At 39.3% G+C, this 26,259-nt stretch overlaps 1 protein-coding gene and 1 long non-coding RNA gene across 9 annotated transcripts; one reads left to right on the top strand and one right to left on the bottom strand.

Moving 5' to 3' along the window:
- Window positions 1-412: 412 nt before the first annotated feature.
- Window positions 413-2,021, bottom strand: LOC307038584. Its single transcript, XR_013808038.1, has 2 exons — window positions 1,271-2,021; window positions 413-687 (listed from the first exon to the last, which is right to left on the bottom strand). It is a non-coding gene; the product is annotated as an uncharacterized lncRNA (long non-coding RNA).
- Window positions 2,022-10,508: 8,487 nt separating this feature from the next.
- On the top strand, window positions 10,509-24,915 carry LOC307039106 (uncharacterized protein). 8 transcript variants are annotated; one of them, XM_079680905.1, is made up of 9 exons: window positions 10,509-12,431; window positions 12,724-12,801; window positions 12,879-13,011; window positions 13,112-13,272; window positions 13,417-13,509; window positions 14,417-14,512; window positions 14,673-14,917; window positions 15,141-15,297; window positions 15,403-24,915. In XM_079680905.1, exons 4-7 carry the CDS (start codon window positions 13,162-13,164, stop codon window positions 14,685-14,687), a joined length of 315 nt encoding a protein of 104 aa, XP_079537031.1. In that variant the 5' UTR covers window positions 10,509-12,431; window positions 12,724-12,801; window positions 12,879-13,011; window positions 13,112-13,161; the 3' UTR covers window positions 14,688-14,917; window positions 15,141-15,297; window positions 15,403-24,915. The 8 variants fall into 8 exon arrangements, 2 of the variants coding, with proteins under 2 accessions (XP_079537031.1, XP_079537030.1); XM_079680904.1 differs by having other exon boundaries at window positions 14,414-14,512; XR_013808140.1 differs by lacking the exon at window positions 13,417-13,509 and having other exon boundaries at window positions 10,945-12,431; window positions 14,414-14,512.
- The last annotated feature ends 1,344 nt before the right edge of the window (window positions 24,916-26,259 follow it).

The following is a 26,259-nucleotide window of genomic DNA, read 5'->3' as shown; positions in this document are numbered from 1 at the left end:
ACTTTATGTTTCTTATTGTCTAAAGCATTTATTATTTTCATTTTGCCCCTCTCATATTCAGTGTGGATGGATTGAGACAGCGTGGTGTCCAGAGAGCTGCAGAGACTTCAGGGAGAAACCTCTGTGTGATGGACGTCCAGTTTGTTGGTTTGGAGAGGACTGAGGGTCTTTCCTCTGCGAGGAGAACCAGGCCTGATGGAGGAGCCCGTGCTGGGCAAAGCTGATACCAACTGCACAGGCCTAGTCTGTCACTTTATTTGACTAAATGTGTTTACTTATACATTTAATAGGTTTACACCTTCTGTCCATATGTGCTTTTTATAGTTTTGGTTAACATTTCAGTAAATTGTATTTGCACGCCTTTTGTCCATTATTCTTACTGAAAATGTTAGTTTACACATTCACATCTGACTGAAGATTGGCCCCATTTATTTGTGACGTTGCAAACTGCAGTACAAGGCACAAGTGATGTGAAGCTCATAAAGCGAGGCAAATAGAAATAATTAGCTGATGGATTGTAGATGTGGAAATAGGTGCATTCGATCAGCTGAATGTTTTTACAATAAAAGTAGTTTCTTAGTGTACTGGTCTTCAAATCTCATAGCATCAGCTTTTAATGTTCCTCTTTGATGTTCTTCTTGACCCTCAGAGAAGGAGAAACGTTGTGTCTTTCAGGCATGTCCTTTCCTAACAAAGATTACAGGAAACATAAAACATATTATTGCAGAACAAGTGTGTTATTTATGAAAGCGGTGTGCTTGTGTGTTTAGGGGCTGTAGATATCATTATTTTTTAATTGTAATGTTTTTTTTTTATTTCAACAGTGAGCTACAAAGAAAATCAGATTATGAATGAAAAGTATGAAGTTCATCAACATTGAAATATATGTTATTATCAAAATAATATTTAACTGTTATCAAAACGTAGTGCAACTGTAGAAGCTCGCTCTGTTGTCTCACTGAAAGAATAACTTTTACCACGTTCTTTACAGACAATATTGAGAGATAAATAGTAGCAGTTCTCACTATGTGTTAAATATATTTGCCTTTAATACATTAAATTAGAAAGCTGACAAAATCATATTGCTTGTTAACATCTAAATGTAACTTTTTGCATGGAAAACACCCTTAACTTCACTGATGTGTAGGTGATCTAGTATTTAGTATTGTTTAATGGAATGTATATCAGTGTATTAAAGTCAATATTTCATTCATTTAAACCGATATCTTTCTTGATTCTTTGTACAGTATGAAAAAAATAGTCTTTGTACCTGAGCTGAAGTTCACTGCTGTGAGGAGTCCAGTTCTGTCTCGCACTCTCTGGTCCAGCCTGTCTGCATCACCTGGACACCTTAAACAAACAGATATATATGTAAAGTACCATGTGTACAAAAAATATAACTGATTCTCTTCTGTTGAACATGTTGGATTGTGTATTGTCCGAGTCAGGGTCCTTTTTATTTTACTGTAACTTTGGAAGTTGTGTTACCAATGCTTACTGTTTATTTGATACCCATTTGGTAATGCAATTAATAAAAACAACAAGGTTTGGGTTCGTTCTTCAGATGACTGACGTTAACGTGTAAGCTCAATAATGAACTCCAGCTCAACCAACCATATTTTAATATCTAAGTAATCATCTTGAAATATGACATTAATAATTGTAATACATACACACATCTTATTGTGAGGTTGATTTCACATACACTACTTCGACATTAGCTTGTCTACATACTTGAGCATAGCCAATTTAAATTAACCTTAGCAATGCATACAGTTCCTACCTACATAATAAAATATCTCTAAGTTACAAGGATGACCTTATTTTATCAACCTCAAACAGAAGCCGTTTGTTGTACAGTATTATCCCACTTAACGCTTAACACTTCTCTATTTCGTTTGAACCTTTATATATACAGTCTATGATTTTAACTTGGAGGCTACTATTAGCATCGTTAGCACCGATGTAGCTACCACTCGTTTACACGCTGACCCAAGCCTTAACATTCATTACGTAGCTGATTAAAATCATTAACACATAAATAAAGCACTCGAATTTCACTTACCGCAAAACCTCATTCATGCACCGTCTGTTTTAACCGCAGAGCGAGTCACAATAGTCCGATATACAAGCATGAAGAAAAAAAACAACCACGGCCGGCTTCAAGTTGTGTTTCCTGGATGAACTGACCAGGCAGAGTCCCTGTAGCTAGCTTCAAGGAGCAGGTAGCAGAGAGACAAGAAGCTAGCAGCAGCAGTCACTTCACAGAGCTGTCACTCAATGTGACCACGCCCTAATTTATGCAAAAACCTTAAGACCTAATATAAATAAAAGGGTCGTGTTAGAAAACAATTCACTCACAGATCCATAATCATGAAGGTGGAATCTAACTATATCGATAATAAAATGTATGGAGCCAGGGGTAGAAACATGTTTTTTTCAGCTTTAAAATTGGGCATTTTAACATGGGGGTCTATGGAAATTGCTCCTTTCTGCAGCCATCGCCTATCGGCCAATATATGAACTGCAGTGTGTGGCACTTCCGTATTGGCGTCCCGGCTCTTCCCCAGAGTTTGCCGCTTGGAAAATACACGGACACACAAACACTTGCTAATACACACACATACACGGCAACGCCCATCACCAGCACACACACACACACAATGGCAGATGCAAGTATCAGCGAGAGCAGCAGCGCATTTACAACTTGGAGATATAACCACTATTTTCAATTTGTGGGCATAAAGGACGCGAAATATATTACAGTCAAATGTAAACTGTGTGCAGGACAGAAAGCATTGTTACTTGATTGTTGAGGCTACAACAAAGAGGCCTATAAACATATCTTTTGTGTTTTATTGTTCCACTACATTTCATAATGATAATTGCTACAATGATGGGGAGTTGTCCTTTCTCTTACTGTGCCACAGAACAACACAAAAACTTTTTTTAATGTTTTATCTTTGTGCTGACTCCTTTCAAGCACAGTTCAGGCAGATCCACACCAGATTCTCCTTATCAGGGTGTTTCTGTTTCAGAGGATGAGTCCTGCAGTTGAAGTTACGGGCTGCATGAGACCTCTTGTCCCACAGAGAAGCTCCTCTTCATCTTACTGGTTGTTGCGTATCACAGGAATGAAATGATCATCCAGCCAAACTACACATATTTGAAGCTTTGGCTTTGCAGCCAGGTGTTTTTATTTACTTCAAGGAGTGTATTTATCGCTGTGTACGTCTGTTTGACATTATCAAAGTACTTTGAAGTTCCAAACAATTCAAAACATCGAGGTCAAGCTGGGTCAAGACCATACATCTGTTTACCTCAAAGACACATGAAACAGCACAAATGAAAAACAAAACGCCATGAGAGCACACTTAGTCCTGTCTCATTCATTCTCACACACAATCACTCACACACACACACACACACAAGGTATAAGGAGGTTTAATATGTACGAGTGTGTATGAGTTTGCGAATGAGGGAGTGAGAGAAAAAGAGAGAGAGAAAAAAAGAAAGATATGATGTGAAAACTGCGACTTGCTGTAAACCAAATCTACTGTATATTGTTGTCTCTGTACACACACACTTTACATCCAGACACACACGCAAACACACATTTCTCAGCTGATACCACTCTTCCCCATCCATACCAACACACTTACATCATATTAGTTGCATACATGTATTCCAATGGCTGTCAGGGCCCCATTATACAACAGGCAAAGAAACAAAAAAATGACAAGCATGTAATTCAATGGTAAAATGTCACATCTGGATATATAGAGTAAAAAGGACAAATTGAACAATTTTCCTCCAATATAAAACCCTGACATTACAAAATGCATGATTTTATACCGGTATGGTGGAGAGATCAAAATATGTGGTTATAATGGGAGTGGATGGGACACGAGTGGCTAATGTGTGAGTTTTCTTTTTATCTGATTCCGTGCAAAAAATAATAATCCACCAAAATCAATGTTGTTGCTAATCTTTGACATATCCAAGACTGTGATCAAATTTAAAAAAGCCGACCCCCCCCAACATTCATTATATGGAAATAACTGCCTTTTTGTGCATGTTTTTCATAGAAAACGCAAATTCATGTTTTCAAACTGGCAGTTCAAGGGTTAAAATCCTGAACATAAGTTAACATTTGGTATTTTTTAGCAGGACTGAAGTTGATTGAAAGATTTAATCCCAAAAAGTTTTTCAAAATATTAAATTGTTGTCATTTTAGAGCAGTTTTTGGAAGTGGACATTTTTGTCCTGAATGAAATGACTAATGTGTGAGTTTTTTGTTTAATCTGATTTTGTTCACAAACTAATAATCAACCAAAATCAATGTTGTTGCTAATCTTTGACATATCCAAGACTGTGATAAAAAAAAAAAAAGCCGACCCCCCCAACATTTATTATATGGAAAATAACTGCCTTTTTATTCATGTTTTTCATAGAAAACGCAAATTCATGTTTTCAAACTGGCAGTTCAAGGGTTAAAATCCTGAACATAATTTAACGTATATTTTTGATCAGGCCTGAAGTTGATTGAAAGATTTAACCCCAAAAAGTTAAAGAAAATATTAATCTGTTTTCATTTTAGAGCAGTTTTTGGAAGTGGACATTTTTGTCCCGAATGACTAATATTTGACTTTTTTGTTCAATCTGATTTTGTGCAAAAACTAATAATGCAAAAAAATATATTTTGCTGCTAATCTTTGACATATCCAAGACTGTTATAAAAAAAAAGAGCCAGTCACCAGATATGTATTTTCTGGAAAATAACTAATTTTCTCAGTTTTCATCATGAAAAAAAACAGCGGTTTCATGTATTCAAAATGGCATTTAAAGGGTTAACATCCTGAAAATGATTGCATTTTTGGTAATTTCTATTAGGGCGGAAGTTGCTTTAAAGATTGAAACCAAAAAAGTTGTGAAAAAACCTTTTAATATAATGTTTTTATCAAAGTCTTTTGTAGTGGACATTTTTGTCTCGAATGACTAATTTGCGTAGTCCAATCGAATGATACCGGAGGGTTTTAAAGTAAAGTAAAGTAACTTGTTACTAGTTACTTTTATAATTTAGTAACTAATAAAGTAACTAGTTACTTTTGAAAGCAGTAACTATAACTATTACTCGTTACTTTTTAAAAGTAACTTGCCCAACACTGGTGATAGCCAATCATCAGCCCTCGATGCTAAATCTAACCAACCCAACGAAAGGCACCACGTATACAAACCAATCAGAGGCAGCTTAGGGCGGGTCATTGCGTCTCTATCCTCTGAAGAACAACCTAACTCTATGAGAACAACACTTATGGCGGATCACAGGAGTTACCAGTAAACCCGGAAGTGGAAGTGAAGTCGGAGACGCGTGACAGAAAGCTCAGAGTGAATCGGAAAACTCGGATACATACAGAAACGGTAGCATTGGACTGTTATTTTTTGGCGGATTTGCATAAACTGTACATTGAGTGTTTCATCATGTCAACCAGCTCAGATGGTAGCCAAAGAGACGATATGGACTGGATGATATCCAAAGCTGCGAGGAAGAAAAGATCTTTGAAAGAAAGAGATAGTTCAGAAAGAGCTAGAAGGTGGTCGGATTGGTCGGGTGAAGCAGACAAGGCTAATCAAAGCAAAAAATCAAAAATCAGTCAAAGTATCAGCCAAGCAATGTTGGATAAAGAACTAGAACACGAGTGGAAAGTTGTAATAGAATTCAATCAGGATGGTGGGCACTACCACCCGATTAAACTTACCAAAGCAATTGAAAAAGAGATTGGAAAAATTAAATTAGCTAAATTCATGAACAACAAGCGGGTTTTGATACATGCCAATAAAAAACAGCAGCAGGAAAAGATTCTGGGAATGAACTCACTGAATGGGGAGAAAATGAAGGCTCATGTACCAGGAGCAATGGCAAAACTGAGAGGAGTAATTTCAGGAGTACCATTGGACATGTCAGTGGAAGATATTAAAAGTGAATTAAAAGGAGGTAAAGTAGTGGAAGTCACAAGGCTTAAAAGCAAACGGGATGGCACATTCAAAGAAACATTATCAGTTCTCATTCAGTTTGAGAGAACATTACCTAAGGCAGTACAAATGGGATATTTGAACTTCACTGTTAGGGAGTACATTCCCAAACCTCTCAGGTGTTACGCATGTCAACGAATGGGGCACACAGCGCAGCAGTGTAAAGGGCAGCTAAGGTGTGCGAGATGCGGAGGAAAATATGAGTATGGAAAATGTGAAAAGGATGCAAAGGTTAAATGTTGTAACTGCGGAGGAGATCACAGTGCTGCGTTTGGAGGATGTGAAGTGCAGAGAGAGGCCAGAGAGGTGCAGAGGGTTAAGATTACAAACAAAGTGTCATACGCAGAAGCAATAAAGAAAGTAAGGGGAACAATAACAATCAATAAGAACCCTAGTGTAATGGAGCAGAGCATTACAATACAAAATGGCAGGAACACACCAAAAAGTAATCTTCAAATCCAACCCCACAGCGCCACCAAGAGTAAAGAGGATGATGATGTTCTAGGAGTGAAAAAGGTGAATTTTGTGGTATTCATATGCCATACTGTAAATGTTGCATTACAGTTAAAAAAGAAAAGTGATAGAATCAAAGCCATTGTGGAAGCAGCTGGAAAATTCCTAGACATGAAAGATATTAAAGCAGATCAGATACATGCAATGTTAGCTATAAATGGAGCTGGGGAAAATGAAAATCAGGGTTAGGGTTAGATCCTTAATCATGGTTCTGCACATACTACAGTGGAACGCAAGAAGCCTCATAGCTAATGGTCAAGAATTCAAGAAATATATATATGAGCTAGAGGTGGTCCCTGAGGTAATATGTGTGCAAGAAACCTGGTTACGACCTCAATTAGACTTTGTCATTCCAGGATTTAGCTGTATAAGGCATGATAGAGCTAATAGTCAAAATGGTGGAGGGTGTGCCACGTTTCTCAAAGATGGTGTGGCATATAGGGAGGTGCAATCTCCTGAGGATATAGAGTGTATTATAGTGGAAATTTGCAACCCTAGGAAACAAGATAACATTAGGATAATCAATTTATACAACCCATGTAAAAATCTAACCACTGATATATTTAAAGAAATAGCAGGCAATAAACATAGGAAGGAAGTTTGGTGTGGTGATTTCAATGCACACAACAGTCTATGGGGCAGCAACCATACAGATAGTAACGGAAATATAGTGGAAGAAATGCTGGAGGAAAGAACACTAGTATGCCTTAATGATGGACATGGCACAAGAGTAGATGTACACGGGGAAAGTCTCATGCCTGGATCTGACATTAGTGTCAAACTGTTTGGTTCATACATGCGAATGGTTTGTTTTGAATAGCTCCACTGTAGGAAGTGACCATTATCCAGTGCTTACTAAAATGAATACTAATGTATATACAGGACTGTCTCAGAAAATTAGAATATTGTGATAAAGTTCTTTATTTTCTGTAATGCAATTAAAAAAACAAAAATGTCATACATTCTGGATTCATTACAAATCAACTGAAATATTGCAAGCCTTTTATTATTTTAATATTGCTGATTATGGCATACAGCTTAAGAAAACTCAAAAATCCTATCTCAAAAAATTAGAATAGTTCCTCAGACCAAGTATAAAAAAAAGATTTATAACAGCAAAACACAATCAAACATTTGAAAATGTCCATTAATGCACTCAGTACTTGGTTGGGAATCCTTTTGCACGGATTACTGCATCAATGCGGCGTGGCATGGAGGCAATCAGCCTGTGGCATTGCTGAGGTGTTATGGATGCCCAGGATGCTTCAATAGCGGCCTTTAGCTCATTAGCATTGTTGGGTCTGGTGTCTTTCAGCTTCTTCTTCACAATACCCCACATATTCTCTATGGAGTTCAGGTCAGGGGAATTTGCAGGCCAATCGAGGACAGTAATGCCATGGTCAGTACACCAGTTACTGGTGGTTTTGGCACTGTGGGCAGGTGCCAGATCATGCTGGAAAATGAATTCCTCATCTCCATAGAGCTTTTCAGCAGACGGAAGCATGTAGTGCTCTAAAATCTCTTGGTACACAGCTGCATTTACTCTGGGCTTGATGAAACACAGTGGACCAACACCAGCAGCTGACATGGCTCCCCAAACCATCGCTGACTGTGGGAACTTCACACTGGATTTCAAGCAACTTGGATTTTGCTCCTCTCCAGCCTTTCTCCAGACTCTGGCGCCTTGACTTCCAAATGAAATACAAAACTTGCTTTCGTCTGAAAAGAGGACTTTGGAACACTGTGCAACTGTCCAGTGCTTCTTTTCCTTAGCCCAAGTCAGACGCCTCTTCCGTTGTCTTGAGTTCAGAAGTGGCTTGACCATGGGAATACGGCTATTGTAGCCCATTTCCCGGACACGTCTGTGAACAGTGACTTTTGATACCTGGACTCCAGCTTCAGTCCACTGTCTTTGAAGCTCCCCCAAATTCTGGAAGCGACTCTTCTTCACAATGCTGTTAAGGCTGCGGTCATCTCTCTTGGTTGTGCAGCGTTTCCTGCCACATTTCCCCCTTCCAACAGACTTTTTGTGGATGTGCTTTGAAACTGCACTCTGTGAACAGCTTGCTCTTTGAGAAATTTCTTTTTGTGTCTTACCCTCCTGATGGAGGGTGTCAATGACGGTCCTCTGGACAGCAGTCAGATCAGCAGTCTTCCCCATACTTGTGATTTAGTTTACTGAACCAAGCTGAGTGTTTTTCAAGGCTCAGGAAACCCTTGCAGGTGTTTCGAGTTAATTAGACGATTCAAGTGATTCGTTGAACACCCTACTAGTATACTTTTTCATGATATTCTAATATTTAGAGATAGGATATTTGAGTTTTCTTAAGCTGTATGCCATAATCAGCAATATTAAAATAATAAAAGGCTTGCAATATTTCAGTTGATTTGTAATGAATCCAGAATGTATGACATTTTTGTTTTTTTAATTGCATTACAGAAAATAAAGAACTTTATCACAATATTCTAATTTTCTGAGACAGTCCTGTATGCAGGAAGGAGGTGTAATAACCAGGTGGTGCTTTGCTAAAGCTGATTGGGGGAAATGTAGGATATGGTGTGAGGAGTCGGTACACCTGCTAACATCAGAGGGAAGCATAGAGGTCATTACAAGCCAAATAACGCAACATATACTGAATGCAGCAGAGAACAGTATACCCAAAACAACAATCAAAGGTAGGAAGAAAGTGGTGCCATGGTGGAATGAGGAATGCAGCAGGGCTATTAAAGAGCGAAATAATGCATTTAGAGAATTAAAGAAAAACACGACGCAAAATAATGTTATAGAGTTTCAAAGGAAAAGGGCAGCTGCTCGAAGGACAATTAAATATACAAAAAAGAGAACATGGAGAGAATTTTGTTCTACCATTGGCAGAGGAGTTACATTGGGTGATGTCTGCTCCATGTTTAAGCGGATGAGTGGGAAAAGGAAATCCATTAAAATTCCAGCCTTGGTGGATGAGGAGAGGCTGGCAGTGACAGATAAAGAGAAGGCAGATATGTTAGGAAGGACACTTGCAGCAGTACATAGTGGGGAGCATCTCAGTGATATTCATAGGCAGCAAAAACAGCAGTTACAGAGAGAATGAAAACGTGAAGGAGAAGAGACAGGATAATAGGTCGGCTCTGGATGTGGAATTTACAATGTCAGAACTCAAAATAGCCTTACAAGGTACAGGATATACAGCCCCAGGACAAGACCAGCTATGCTATGCTATGTTTAGACAATTACCTATGGAAACTATGAAAATGGTGTTGAGTCTTTTCAATAAAATCTGGAGAGAAGGAGATATGCCAAGTGTGTGGAAAACAGCAATGTGCTACCATTCAATAAGCCAAGGAAAGATACAGCTAACCCTAGTAACTACAGACCAATAGCTCTTACATCACACCTATGTAAATGGATGGAAAAGATCATTGTCCGTAGGCTCTCACATGTACTGGAACAGAAAGGGCTGCTGAGTAGTTTTCAGAGCGGATTTCGTAAAGGGCGTTCCACAATAGATGCGCTAGTAAGAGTGAGTAACGATGTGGAAAAAACATTGAAAATGAAAGAGATAATGGCAATGGTGTACTTTGACATTGAAAAGGCGTATGACTCTATGTGGAGGGATGGGTTACTGATCCAATTGGGTAGAATGGGTATTGGAGGGAGAATGTACAATTGGGTAAGGGCCTTTTTAACAGACAGGACATTTAGAGTAAAGGTTGGAGCAGATATTTCCAACTATTTTGAAATAGAAAATGGTATTCCCCAAGGGAGTGCAGTCAGTCCAATATTATTTGACATCATGATTAATGATATATTTACATGCTGAGACACATGCATACAATCGGCTCTGTACGCAGATGATGGGGCTATTTGGATGAGGGTAAGAAATGCCCCATACGTAATGGAGAATATAGCTAGAGCGATTACAAAAGTGGAGAGGTGGTCATATAACTGGGGATTCAAAATGTCAGAAAGCAAGTCATGCTACATGGTATTTACAAACAAATGCAAGATTGATGGCCAACAGCTAACACTATATGAGCATCCAATGACAAAGGTGAATGAGTTCAAATACCTAGGACTGTGGTTTGATAGCAAATACACATGGAAAATGCTTATTATTCAAGTGGAAACCAAATGCAAAAAAGTATTAAATGTATTGCGAGTTGTAGCTGGATGCAACTGGGGCGCAGATAAACAAGCATTAATAGACATTTACAGATCAATTATGAGGTCCACAATAGACTATGGTTGTATAGTATATGGAGCAGCAGCAAAAACATCGCTTTTAAAAAATTGATAGAATACAATATAAAGCATTGCGGCTGTGTATTGGAGCAATAAAGTCATCCCCTATTAATGCAGTTCTGATAGAAGCAGGAGAGACACCTCTGGAGATCAGAAGAAAGAAACTTGCTCTGTCATACTGGGTCAGACTACAAGGTAGTGGAGAAGAAAATATTCCAAACAGAATATTACAGGATTGCTGGGAACATGCAAAATTCCAGGGACGTGGGTTTGGCTGGACGAGTAAGGAAAGAACGAGGACATATGTAGTGGAGAATATCACGTTTGCCAAAGCAACCCCATTTAGCAGTGTTCCCCCATGGCTGTTCCCAGAAGCTAAAATAGATATGAGTATTGTAGAAAGGAAAAAAGAGTGGCAAATAAATGAAGTGGGAATTAAAACAAGTATGTATCTGAACGAAAAGTAATACAATTACCTACAAATGTATACAGATGGCTCTAAGAACAAGGAAGAGCGTGTTGGAGTTGGCATATACATCCCAGACTTTAAAATATCTATTTTAAAAAGAACATCTGATCAATTATCAGTGTATACAGCAGAAATGTTTGCTGTAATAATAGGATTGCAGTGGGTTGAAGAGGTTCAACCAGATAGGGTGGTTATATGTACAGATTCATTGTCCATATTACAAAGCATACAATCAACAACAACTACTAGAGAAGACATTCTCATAGAACTGAATCATAGCCTGTTAAGACTGCACAGAAGCGGCATAGATCTGCAGTTCTGCTGGGTGCCTGCACATGAGGGGGTGAAAGGGAACGAGTGTGCTGATAGATTAGCAAAAACTGCACTACAAAAGCAAATAACACTACCAGTTCAACTTGGTAAAGGAGAAGGAAAAGCAGTCATTAAGAAGAAAGGGATGGAGATCTGGCAGAAAAGGTGGGAGAAAGACCATAAAGGCAAGGACTATCACAAAGTACAAAATACAATTACAATTAATATTCATAAAGAAAGAAACAGAAGGGAGGAAATCATGATGGCTAGACTCCGAATAAATCACACGGCTTTGAACAGTACGCTGTATATCATGGGGAAAAGTGACAGTAACAAGTGTGGGAACTGTGCAGTAAAAGAAGATGTAGAACATATATTGTTACATTGTGAAATCTATAAAGCAGAAAGAGAACAATTAAAGGCTAAAGTCTTAGAGGCAGAGAGGGAGTGGAGTGTGGTTGGTGTTTTGGGAACAAAAGGAGAGGGAGTAAAAGCTACCAGAAAGGCACTGTTTAAATTCTTGAGTGAAACTGGGGTAGGAAAAAGAATTTAACATTAGGTCAGGAAAGAACATAGATTTGTTTTGTTTTGTTTATTTAATGGTTTTATTGATTTACTTATTTATTTTTATTTTATTTTGATTAGAACATATGTTAATGAGTTGGAATGATGTGATGATGCATACTCATGTACAGTAGGTGGCGGTATGCATCTTTTAAGTTGTTTGCAATCCGCCAAAAGCAAGAGAAGAAGAAGAAGAACACTACTTATGGCGGAGAAATCGAAAAGTAAACGTGAAACGTCTGTGTCAGCGCCTCAATAATGCCGTGACTGACATTTTCATCTGAAGCGGGAGGTTAAACGGTAGGTAACCACTTCCTTTTTACAAACACATTATTTTTACAAATATCTTTATTTTGATGAAGTCAACGGTGGGTCTCACTACGTGAAACTTAACGTTACACATGCTGCTGGTGAGCAGTGTGGCAGGTTGCTGCGGTAGGTTTAACAACAAACAATCGTGACTAATAGCAGTGTTAGTTAAATCATCACGTATTTGCGTGTGTGAGCTAATGGTTACTTACTATGAGCTAAGGGAATTTACAGTACTGTACCTGTGCTGTTTGCATTTCTGTCTAATAAAATATTCAATCAGTCAAACAGTAAGGGGATCTGACTGTGGATGTGGGATACTTGTTTAAAGGAAGCACCAATCGTAAAGGTTACCTGACAGGTATGTGCAGTCCAAATGAAATGCAGAAGAGTTAGATTAAATTAAATTGAAATTAAGATGTTCCATTCTTCTCATAGAATTCTGTGAGCTCCATGGAAGCGAGTATTTGGAAATACTTATGCACGTTTCCATTCGATGGTTGAGCCTGGAGAGGTGTTTGACTCGTATCCTGCAGCAGTGAGCCACTGGCCAGCTACTTCAAGTCATCAAGTAGGCATCATATTTCAACGATCCAAATGAACGAACAATTACAACAGACTGAAAAGTAAATGTATGTAGTATGCACAACCTTTGTTTTTTTTATTCACAGATGAGAAACAACCAAGGTTCAGGAGGCTGTTGGAAGCATTCTCTAACCCAATGACAGAGGTGTACCTGCTCTTCTATCAAGCAACATTGCCAGTCTTCTCCACCTTCAACCTCCTCCTCCTCCAGAGAAAGAAGTCCTCCATCTTCCTTCTACATGATGAGGTAAATTGGGAAGGTTGGGATACAGTATGCTAGTAATACAGTATGCTAGTAATAGTGAACTATGTTTGTTCCTTTTTTCATTAGCACTCTACTTTTAGGTTAAATGTCATTTTGAAAATCTTTTCTGAAATACAAATTTTGTAGATACAGAGTTTCATCCGCAAGTTGCTCTCGAAGTTTCTAAATTCCGGGAATTGCATGAAATCCTCTATAAGGACCCATCAAACCAACTGCCAGGTAATCCTCCAAGTTTCACATCAGCAGATGCACATACACTATCCACTCACTGGTCTCACTCACATAGTACTGTTTGTGTTTGTTAGAGGGCTGCTTGTGCGGACAAGTTATGAGTTTGATAATGTCATCTCATCACACACATAGGACTACAATGGAAACAAGTCCACAGGACTTTTTTATGTTATCCTTTTAGCCCAAACGTGTGACTGTACCTTGTGCTGTTTGCATTTCTGTCTTATAAAGTATTCAATCAATCAATCACCGATGTGATGAAGATACTTAAAGGGGTGCTTTCAAGTTAGCTATATTGTGATTGTTGATGATTGCTAAAGTGACTCAACACCGGTCTTATTCCCAGTCTCATACTGACATGTTGGTGTTGGGAATGAGAACATATTGCATTGTTACGTCCCAACTAGGGGAAGAGGAATGCTACACACACCAGTATGTAATTGGTAATAATTATAAAGGGTTTATTTAAAATAGCTGGGTAAACAAAATGACAGGAAGGCAGCCTGGAACAAACAAAATACCACAACACCGGTTTAAATAACAAACAAAAGAGGCCACAAGGGCGCAAGTTTAAATAGGCAACCAAACTAAGACAGAACTCTAAAAAGGGAGCCTGTGTACATACAAAGAAAATAGGTAATAATAATAACAACTAAAACCCTCAGTATCAAAGTGGTACAATCTAACTACGGGAAGCTGTAAGGGAACACAGCTGAGGTAACTATTACACAAAACTAACCCCACACGAGTTAACCCCTGTTAACAGAATCTATCACAATCACTAAGACCACATAAGTTAAGCACAGAATGACGAACAAATAGCGAGAGGCGTCTGTTCCTCAACAGAGCCTCCAGAGTGGTGATAGTCCACGGCCTTTGTACTCCTCCCCAGCAGGTGTGCGCCGGCTGTGCGCTGCGATTGGATGACGTCAATCCAATCACCATCTTCAGAGGCGGACCAGAGGATGGGCAGCCAATGACGTCAGGGCTAGTGCGCAGCTTATTTACATATTACACGCACAGCTGAAAACACTCACAGGCAGATTACTGAGCAGACAGAAACAGCAACCGTAACATGCATCAATCTTTCTCCAGAATCCAGCACCTTAATGACCTCTGTGACCTTTGTTGATTTATTGTGTCTCTCGTAGGAAAAAAGCTGGTAATCAGCTTCACTACTCGAGCTACACTCAACAGGCTCCTTGATGCAGGAGACATTACACCGCAGCAAGTGCAGAGGTTCCAGCAGGCAGCAGTGGCGTTTCTGGTGAGGGCTGTGGAGTATGCCATGAAGAGACTCCCCATAAGAGAGCCCCAGATAAAACATGCCATGTTTCTGGATGTCCAGCAGAGGGTAGAGTGTGGAGTGGAAGACGCCTTGTACTTTATTTTACAGGTTAGTTGGGGTATCAAGTCAAGTACATTTATCTATACTGCCAAACCATAACACAAGTTATCTCAATATGCTTAATAAGTAGAGCAGGTTAAAGACTCTTGGCTCTTGTCACATTTTCTTAACATTTTCTTAATAGATTGTAAAGTTTAATGACCACATTTGAAAAACAACCTGTTTCAGCTACATTACTTTACCAGATCAGTGCACATTGTGTTCTTTTTAGGTTTCCTGAACTTCTCCCATACAAAGGACCTGACGAGCGTGGCAAACTGAGTGAGGAGTTTCTGGACTACCAGTCCATGGACATTGCCATGCCCGAAGACCCAGCCACGTTCGACATTGAGAGCTTTTGGGGGAACATGGCATCAATGAAGAATAAGGTAAGAATTATTCTGCAGCCTTTGAAATACCCATTGACCTAATCAACTTAATTCTATACAAAAATACTTGAGAGTAATTAGGCTTCCTATGTATATTTTTCAAAGGTGACCGGTATGAGCAGATTTGGGAGGCTCTCTCGTATTGCCAAGTTGGTGTTGGTACTTCCACATTCAAATGCTGATGCTGAACGAGTGTTCTCTGTGGTGGGACTGAACAAAACCAAAACCTGAAACAGTTTGGCTTTTGATGGAACTCTATCATCCATCATGACTGTGAAGATGGCAAACCTTGAGCCACAGTGTTTCAAATGGGAGTCCCCTCCCTCTGTCATCAAGGCATCAAAATCTGCCACAAACACCTACAACATGAGACATGTCATGTAAACCAAAACGCACTCATGCACTTTATTTTTTTATAATATATATTATATATATATTATTCTGGTTCTAATTTTGTTACTCTTAAAAAAAAAATGCACAAAGGAAAAGGCTGCTATTGGTTCTTAAAAGGCTGCTATGTTTTCTTTATATTGACATTTTATAAATAAATGTATTTTATTTATCAAACCTTTTCTTGTTACAATTGTTTTCATTTCTACTTGTGCTGGTCAATTATTAACACTATATAAGCATGAGGAGGCCGACAGTGCAGGGAGAGCAGCTGGCATGGGGGTGAAGACATCACAGCAGTCTTAATTTTCATTTAAATTGAGATATTCCTCTAAATCGACCTTAAAAAAGGCACAAAAAAAATCGAAACGCATCTTCCCCCGAAAGTCTCACTCCTAGTTTTTATTGAAACTTGGCAGCCCTGCAGTGCTAAACCACCGCCTCTGGTGGTCCGTAGGGACGAAATAGAACGATAGTTAGGTCTGTAACTAAGGTTCCATGAGTCCCGGATGACCGCCAGAGTATCCTGTCACTCAGAATTATTGTGTGCTCGCGAGAAGATTCTGGGAACAGATCCTCTGACGACACCAGCATACATAGCCGGTGTCACGTGGGTCACAGGTGACTTTGTTGTTATTGGTACTCGAGCTGCGCATGCGCGCGATGGACATATCCAGTGCTAAAGCACCGCCTCTGGCGGTCATCCGGGACTCATAGAACCGTAGTTACAGGCGTAACTATAGTCAGTGTAAGGTAAGACAGGTAAAACAGGTTATGTCCAGACATGTTAAAAACTGTAACCATCAAATATTTGGCATTTTCTGTTTGAAGATTGACTTAAATGCTGATTAAGTTTAACATCTTTGCATTTTTTTTTGTGTTTACATGTTCTACTACTTATTTGCATGTGTTTTACATTTCTTTGTATTTCTTTTTTTCTGTTCATATAAACAATGTGTGTGTATGCCTCATCTCCCAGTTCAGCCCAGTGCTTCATACTGGGTGTGTGTGCAGACTGAGAGGCAGAGCAGAGCAGTGTGTACCCATTCCACCCTCAGCTGCAGTATGGCTCCGTGGTAGAAGAGATCGCTGCTACAAAAGATGCATTTTCTTAGTTAACATAACAACTGCCATGTTTATTAATGGTTGTCATAGAGCGGTGCAGGAATTAGTCATTAAACCAGAAATGAGTTAGCCTCTTACCCCTATAAAGTAGTCTTAATATTTGGAGATTATCCTGCTCAACAAAACCTATAAATATCATAATCTAGTGTTTGCCACAGATCTTATTTTCTGTGATATTATGGAATCCCATTGCTTTTTGTCGAGAAACCCCTTTGATGCTAACTTGGGGGTCAGTCTAATAAAATATGTCATCACTGCACCAGTCTATTCTCAACAGAAGATATTTGCTCTTCTTTGCATGCTTGTTCTGCTATGAGGTGTTTGGAAAACTGTCTACAGAGGTGGTGAAAGAGTAATTACCCATTACCCAGTAAGGGTAATAAACACATGTCAAATTGAATTTCACATTCAATGAAATCTGTTGTACCTTAAATACATTTGTATACAGTATTAACCTGTATTTAATACTACTCTTCTTTTTACTTTCACTTAAAAGTAGCATTTCATGGCCCCTCTAACCTGTCATGTTGACTATTTACCTTCTGCGATTAATGGCAGTTCACTAAAATGCATTACTGAAACATATTTAAGTGTATCAAACAACCTTACTGTTTTACCAACAGTAACTAACTTATAACCCTTACAAATTTCATATTTATTACAAACTCACAATCATTATACATGTATGTTAAGTTAAGTTAAAGCCTTTTATTGGCATTGTACACAGAGTATAACGAGATTCAGAGTGCAACTCTGTCCCGGTGTGCAAAAAATACAAACAAATACATAACACTAAAAAACACGGCAATAGGACAGACAACATACAATCATACGGGGGAATAAATAGTTACAAATATTGATATAAAAATAGTATATAAAGAGCATTAAAAGGTGTGTGTATGTGTGGTGGTTAAGCAGCCTGACGGCCCAGGGGTAGAAACTGTTTTTGAGTCTGTTTGTCCGTGACTTGAAGGTCCTGTATCTCCTCCCAGAAGGCAGGAGAGAGAACAGTCTGTGACCTGGGTGAGAGCTGTCCTTTATTATTTTGTTAGCTCTGCTGAGGCAGCGGGAGGTGGAGATGTGCTCCAGAGAGGGCAGGGGGCAGCCGATGGTTTTCTCTGCCATCCTGATCACTCTCTGCAGGGCTTTCTTGTCCGCAGCTGAGCATCCTGCATACCACCCCGAGATGGAGTATGACAGCACGCTCTCGATTGTCGCCCGGTAGAAGGACACCAGCAGCTTCTTGTTCAGTCTGTTTCTCCGAAGCACCCTCAGGAAGTGTAGTCGCTGCTGGGCCTTCTTAACTGCTGCAGTGGTGTGTGCTGTCCAGCTGAGGCTCTCTGAAATGTGAACCCCCAGGAACTTAAAGGTGGGGACCCTCTCCACTCTCTCCATTGAGGTGAAGGGGGGCGTGTTCTGGACGGTGCTTTCTGAAGTCTATGATGATTTATTTTGTTTTGGTTGTGTTCAGATACAGATTGTTTGCTGAACACCACGCAGACAGCTTCAGGATATCGTCTCTGTATGCCGAATCGTCGTCTCCCTTATATATTATGCCGACCACAGTGGTGTCATCTGCAAATTTGATAATGGAGTTGGAGGGGTGAATGGGAGAGCAGTCGTGTGTGTAGAGAGTGTAGAGTAGAGGGCTCAGCACGCAGCCCTGCGGGGAGCCAGTGCTGAGGGTGGGAGTGGAGGAGCAATAAGGGCCTATTTTCACTGTCTGAGGACGGTCTGTAAGGAAATTATTAATACAGGCGCATAAGATGGAGGGGAAACCTAGGCTTGACAGTTTTTCCACTAGTATGTCAGGTATGATGGTGTTAAAAGCTGAGCTAAAATCGACAAACAAACTCCTTATATAGTTGCCTGGGCCTTCTAGGTGGCTCACAGCTGTGTGAAGGACCGTGGGTGGCGATGGCATCATCCGTGGATCTGTTGGCAGCAGCAGCCCGGAGTGTGTCTGCTTGCTTTTTTCTCTAGTGATCTGAAGTTGGAGTGAAATACATAGAAAATTAACAGATCAAGGTGTGATTTGAAGTGGTAGATATATTGAAATAAATAAGAAACAATGATTTGCTGCTATTTAAACATAGTCTTTGAGAACTGATTGATACCGTTGCATTGCGTTGTGAATTTTATGGTATTTGTCATTAACTAAGGATTGTACGTAATTATACTTCAAGGAAAATTATATTACATACATTAACCTTAGGGGAAAGTAAGAAGAGATTTACTGAGTATATGAAGTACATTAAGGTTAAGGCTTTATTCAAATTAAATATGATAGGTGGATTTTTCCATCTAAAATACGACATGGAAAGAGGAGAATTTGTTAGACATGAAATAACGAACTCATTGGAGGAAATATATATTGTAATGTTATTTAGGAGTTGTTTTTATCATATACAGTTACTCTCAGTTGATGGTTGTTTAAAGTAGATAGGAAACTGAAAATGTAAAACGATCCACCACAATGGTGTTTTTAAGTTTATGAAGAAGGAGTAGAAAGTAAAAAGAAGGTTTTTGTAAGTTTGTCAGTCAGAGGGAATCTGTTAATGTTTAAGCATGACAGAGGTGCTGCACGAGGCTAAAAGCCATCTCACACAGTTGGAGAACAAAAGAGGTTTTGATGAGAGAAGCTTGGGCCGGCAGCTGCAGGGCGCAGAGAGGAAGAGAGAGAGAAAAGTCAGATGGTTTGAAGAAGTATAGAGAGAGTACAGGTTATATAGAGTTACTAATATTCGGGAAAAGGTCATATTGTTTTATGAGTAACATAAAATAAGAATATATTTACTAGATGTAAGAACAACCTAACCCTAGGTTAACAGAACATTGCTATTAACCAGTTTCAGCTGCAACTATCCTGTCTTTGTTCTAAAGAGAACATACGTTGGATTTACAATTTAATATTAAGAAAAGTTCACAATAGATACCATTAAAGACCGTTTGGGATTAATAGGACGAGTTTGTCATAAACATTCGTGCTTAGATGGAATAAAAGTGTTGAGATGTTCTCAAAAATGGGAGTTTTCACAATGCTTTTTAGTTTTTATTGAAACAATTAAGTAATAAGGACAGAAAACTGTTCCGTGATGATTTCTTTAGGTTTCAGCTTTAGTAATAATGAAGATTACATTTTGTAATAATTCCTTTAAGTGTTCCAAAAATATATTCATCAACTGTAGTCAGATTACTTGTTTTAAATATATAGCGCTGAATACAGTTAGTTTTGTATTCTGTTACAAATCTAACCGCGCTTGTAACACACAACTTAGGTAAACAATTTGAAAAATAATAGAATAAGCAAGTAGATAAAAGATGAATCTATAGTGGTTAAGAAAAGTTTTTTGTTTTGCCTATTAACTTAGAACTGAAGTAATGCAGAATAGGAAGACTGTTACCATTAATGGGTTTAACATTCACATGTTTCAGCATTCCTGACCATATAGACACTCAGCTGTTTTATTTTGTAACCCGCTGGGGGAGAGATTTACATTGGGTTTTTCTCAGTAGCTGATTTGCTGTGATTACAGCAGCATTGGATAGTTGTGCGCCACCTTTGGGTTGTACTCTGAATCAGTGTGTTGGTGAAAAGTTGCTCATTACAGAAACAGAAGAACTGTGCAATGAACGCATCTCTGAGGAGGTTTTGACAGTTTGCTTGTGCCTCGTTGTCAAGGCAACAGTGGTGTGAAGAGGTACTGCAGTTTTTGGGGATTTCTGCTGTACAGAGGACAACGTGTGTCTGCTGATTGTATCACATTGATCCAGAGGTCCCTTCCCCCTCAGGACATCCCAATGCAAGAGAGAGTTTCCTTGGAGCCCACTGACCAGGGCCGGTTCTAGCTTTTTGGGGACCCTGCCACTGACTACAGCTGAAGAGGACAATGAATCATTGACTGTTCTCAATATGACAAGATCAAGAGACAGGCTGGTCTCAGTCTGTTCAGACTCTGAAGAAATCATGCAATGATTTTACAGCCTAACTGTGCAAGAGTTTATCGGAAGGTGGTGTAGAACGATATGCTTAGTGTTTAGGAAAGGAGGCTGATTGTTTAATGATGGTCTGGAATGCTGAAAAGAATAAAGTTTAATATCCTTGTTTGGCAAACAAGACATCTGATTATTATGTCACACATGATAATCTTGACATAGTGACTAGCTATGGGTAAACGTGTGGATGTTATACCATTATTATCATGAACTAAAAATAAATAGGGAAATAGTATCTGGTTAAAGATGAATGGATTTCATATCCTAGAGAGGATTAGTTATATTGTGAATACTTCACAAGGTATTTACTAATGTATTTTGAAGAACACATAAGAACACAGGTCCAGTTTTGTTTTGTTTCTAGATTAAATTGTCCATTAAAAAACTGTTCAGCTTAGGTCTAGCTTTAGACTTTGATAGTAAAAGAGTATTTAGGCTTATTTTTGTATATCTGACATTTTTTAAATATGTTGGCTATTCACTAGATAGAGATATGGCATTACTCTCCATTTGTTAAGAACATTTCTGAAGATTACATATTTGTTTCATTCCTAATATTCCTATTTAAGACGTAATTTTAGAGTAACAAGGCTGATGCTGAAATTGGGAAATATGTTAGTGGTTTGCATGATGTAAAAAAAAGAAAAGGTTTTGTTTGTTCAACCTCCAGTTAGATCTGAAACAGTAATAATGATTGATTTGGCCAAAGCTTAGTTTAACATCCTGATGTAACATTATGAGGTATGTTCACTTCTAAGGGTAAACAAATTGATAAAATGGATTATTGTTATTATTATTGATTAATTTGGAAAATTAATTCAAAAGGCCGTTTTCTGCAGGTTCACTTAAGAATGCCTTGCATGAACATTTGTCAGGTATTGTGTTTCCTAGGGGCGGTATATTAATAAAGTGTATTGATAATTTGTTTGTTAAACATCTGAAGAAAATGGTGCTGCGAACACGAGAAAAACTTTGTTGCATTGGTTGACATCAACACAATGATGTCACTAGTACAACTCCAGCTAGTAGAATATTAAAGTCTCTGCAGAGCACGACATGGCCAAAAAGACTGAGACCAAATGACCTTTGACCCTGACTGACAGTGTGACTTGAGAAAAGCACTATCAATGACAGACTCTGGGGCTGACCGAACTTGACTTTAAAACCTGACAGTGTGAGTGTGAATGTATTTCTGCATGTGATCAGTGCAACTGCATGATTCTAAAACAATAACTAACCGAGCATGTCTTTGGACTAACATATTATTTTGGAGCTCCAAGGGAAACATAGGTTTCCTAAAAATTCTGCAAAAGGGGGAAACGACATGTGACCCGTTTCTAATTCCCACAGGAGTTGGCGGTTTGCAAATGTAAAACTCAAACTAAAATCTAAAGATTCTGTTTCTTTTAGGACTGCCAGCTGGAAATGAACACTTATTTTCCCTGGAGTGTTTACTGTGAAAAATGATGGATGTACTTTTGTGAATGATGTTTGGTATTTTCTTATAACCACTGGTTACCTGAAGGTTTTCTTCCCATACAGGATTTTGTTACACATGTGTACATGTGTAAAAAGGGGGAGTGTGGGATTTTTTCATTTAGGGACTGGAAGGAACCTGCCGCCCCAACTCAGATGTTCAATCTGACCATTGATTGACAGTTTTAGATTTAACCTGCTCCATATCTGGGGATAAGATACTGTTTGATTAATGTTGACATGTTTCTAATATTGATTGAGTTATAACAGGTAACACAGATGCAGAATCAGTTGCCAAGGGGCTACTGAGAGAGGGAATTCCAGAATGAGTACCAGAGAAGTTGACCTGTGATAATGAAACAATTTTGTAATATTTCAACAGGTATTAAAGTAACTGAGGTTTGAAATGTAGAAAGAACATATTAGAGTTAAGTTAAAACATAGTAATGTAATGAGATATAATTTAATTTAGACAACATCTTGTCACTAGCCTGGTAAAGAAGTAAAAGCCATAGACTTTTTGGTTTAGATCATTATTGGGATGTACATTTAATTTAAATTCATAATAGAAAGACATTTGATGACAGTATGTTGGATTTCTGTATTCATTTTTTCAGCTTGATAATAACTAAGCAGTGACAGGTAGAAGCAGTCTCGCCTGGAAATTATTCACTTTGTCAGTATCATGATTTTAGTTGTTTTTAATCCATAACATTAGTGTGTTCCATTACCAGAGACATTAGCAGTTCATATTATATTTAGATTTTAAATAGGATCTCAAGGATTTCATTTATAATAACACAGATGCTTGTCAGAAATTCAGAGCTATTGAGATATGTTATTTAGTTCACCTGAAGACGTTGGGGTTTATTTTGTTGACACAGGCCAAGTATTAGAATTCTGAAGCGGCCTACCAGTGGTGGGTCAAACACCTGAGGGCCCAGAAGCCCTGAGCGTAGACTTGAGGGGTGGGTATCAAATTTCTCCACACAGGTTCCTGACGCCAAAAGGGGGACCCGAGGAGCAGGAGGCCGACACAGCGGAGTTCGTCTGGCTGAAGGTCGTCAGGCCTACGTGGCTCAACCCCAGATTCTCCGGCCTCTACAGAGTGACCCAGAGGACATCTCATGCCGTCCGCCGAGGAGAAAAGGGGGACATCGGGTACTACTGGAGCCATTGTGCGGCGAGGAAATCACCGGCTAGGACCATGGAGGACATCAGGACGGACCTGGCTATCATCATCGGACTGGAGGAGAAGGACCTCGCGGACATCCTTACAGCAGACGACTCGGAAGCTGGCGTCAGCGGGCTGGGGGACTTCTCGAGGCAGCAGAGGAGTCTACTTCTCTCTGATCAGATTCATCAGTTCCACCTTTGAAGGAAAGGCCGCATCTCCCCCTCCCTATCAGCTGCCCTTGTTGGCGTTTTCCGCTGAGGGGGGGGGCCCTGAGGATTCAACAACATGCAAGGATGCTGCTTTCTGGCACTCAGGTTCGCACTCTGATAGTTCCTTCACTGGCATTGAAAGTTGTGTTCTGTTCCCAAAGGTTTAAGGCTGGGGGACAGACACAGTAGCAAAGAATGACAGTAGTTGTGTTTCAAATGTCTTATGTGAGTTGGTCTCGTGGGGTGAGACCAAAAGGGGGAATTGAAGTATTATTTGAATTATTTGAAGGATTAAAGTAACGTGTTATGGCAGGAAAGTTCAATCTGGTATATTCATTTTAATGTCACCTTATATAGAATGTGTGTTAAACTTGTGATTTCTGCATTGAGTGACTTCTGCCTAGCAGATACCAGGAAGAGGCCCCTAGGGTCTCTCTGTTAATTATCAATAGTCCTTGCAATCAACAGGGGAATTCCCGGATACATTTTCACATATAAGGCAGTTCAAGTCTTGTAGAATTAATGTTTATCTCCTACACATCCTGCAGGCCTTGAGACTTGGGTCACCCAGCAGTAAATGAGATAAAGGTCCTTTTGAGCTTATCAATAAAATGTATTCATTCCTAGTAAGCTGACTTTGGGTTGAAGGGAAGTTCAGGGAAGCCATTAAGCCACAAGAACAATTAACTTAGGTTGGTTGGGTGATTCGGGGACTGTCATGGGACGATGGCGTTTGGATATTTACAAATATGGCTTTCATAGAGAAAAACAGGTGACTGTTGTGTGATAAGATACATGATAGGATGTTTGTGTGTGTTGAAGATGTTTAGGGGGAATGAGTATGTGTCTTGTCAAAGAGTCCTCTGTCATGAGGCCAAATCATTGATTGGGGGATCTGCCTAAGGGCAGAGGGACAGAAACACACACACACACACACAAACACATACACTGTGAAGCAAACGATGGAATCAACAACTGCGGACTTACTACTTGGGGTCCCACCCAGAAATGAAACCGACCAATGGAACACTGCCAACTCACTGTCTAGCTCGCTCAGACGTTAACTCTGTGTATAAATGTTGTGATCATTTCGAAGATCGGCGCTCTTGTTTTTGACTTGCCGTTCCTGAGACGTGTCTCGGCCGGTGGTAGAACCTGAGCCCGGAGTACTCTGCAGAGTGCTTCGTGATTCGGTGAAGTATTTGTATGATTTTGCCATTAAAGCAGATTATTGTTTAACCCTTATCCTGGCTGCTTTGAATTTTTCCTTCTTTTGAGAACCCGCTCATATAGGAACGGCGCGGAGCAGAGATTCTGCCCCAACAATACTCAGTGTGCGGGAGCCTTCAGATATACTGACAAACTTGTATCCTTACTGCGTCAGATCACGTTGTCCCCAAAATGGCACCGTACCAGGGAAGCTAGGCTAATATACACACATTATTTAACGGTTTTACACATGTAAACAGCGCTACAAAGTCTTTAACTGTTAGCGGGCCGTTACATATTATTTACGCAAACCTTATGGGGGATTCTTTGTGATTTATGCACAATTTACCAACCTGTATGGTGCAGGTCAGATTACTTCTGAGGAAACCCCGGGAATGTCCGTCGCTGTAATCGGTACCCCGGAACAATTGAATCGAATACAAACGTTCCGCCTCACTACTTACTGCATCTATCGACCCCGTTAGTGAAATGAAAATAACAGATGTACAAAATAAATGTATGTCCTAACTCTAAATAATAATAATAATTATATTAATGTGTGCGCACACATCCCAGGGGTGCCACATATGCTTCAAATATATGAATCGTGTTTAAAAAACACAATTTGTGTATATACTGCATTATGTTTCTTTCATTATGTGTCTTAAGTTAGAACAAGCAGTGCTTAAAATTACATGAAGCAAAAATATAAAGAAGTACAAAAGCACCCAACTATTCTATTAGTAAATGTGTTTGAACTCTGTATAATCAAATTTGGGTGTGACAGATATTCTCCTGTATATAACTTTAAATTAAATTCTTTTTTTTCTTCTTAACTAAACCTTGAAAACCTTTTTTTTTTAGGGAAATCCTGTTCTAGATAACACAGGTATGTGGACCCAAAAGGCAACAGTTCATTCAGGGCATGTTTCCCCAATTCAGGATACTCCTTCTCCAGACCATACCAGAACTGTGTCAGTGGTGTGCTTGAGTACCTCATCTTCAGGCTCCTATCTGAGGACACATCTATGAGGTCTTCTTGCAGTCTGGCGAGAATGCTGCTGTTAATGCACGTCACAAATGGATTACGCACCCAGTCCAGTGTGGATGACTTGTTGTTAATATCAGGGAAGTAGGAGTTGAACTCATTCTTGAGCTTGGACAAATACTGTGTACTATTTTCACAATTGGAGCTCTGTCACATTCACCAGTAAAAATGTATGCGTTCAGCTGCAGGAAACAACTTGTATCCCCTTTTTCACATTTGCTCTGCCAGAGCTTGATCTTCTCCATGAATCCACACACTTTGTCATACAAGCTAAGAACATTTGTGTCTTTACCTTGAAGAGAGAGATTCAGCTGGTTGAGTTTGCTGAAAAT

This window comes from Notothenia rossii (assembly GCF_949606895.1).
Source record: "Notothenia rossii genome assembly, chromosome: 5".
In the NCBI taxonomy this organism is placed as follows: Eukaryota; Metazoa; Chordata; class Actinopteri; order Perciformes; family Nototheniidae; genus Notothenia; species Notothenia rossii.
Note: the sequence above shows the minus strand (reverse complement) of the source record. Positions and strands in the feature narration are given on the sequence as shown.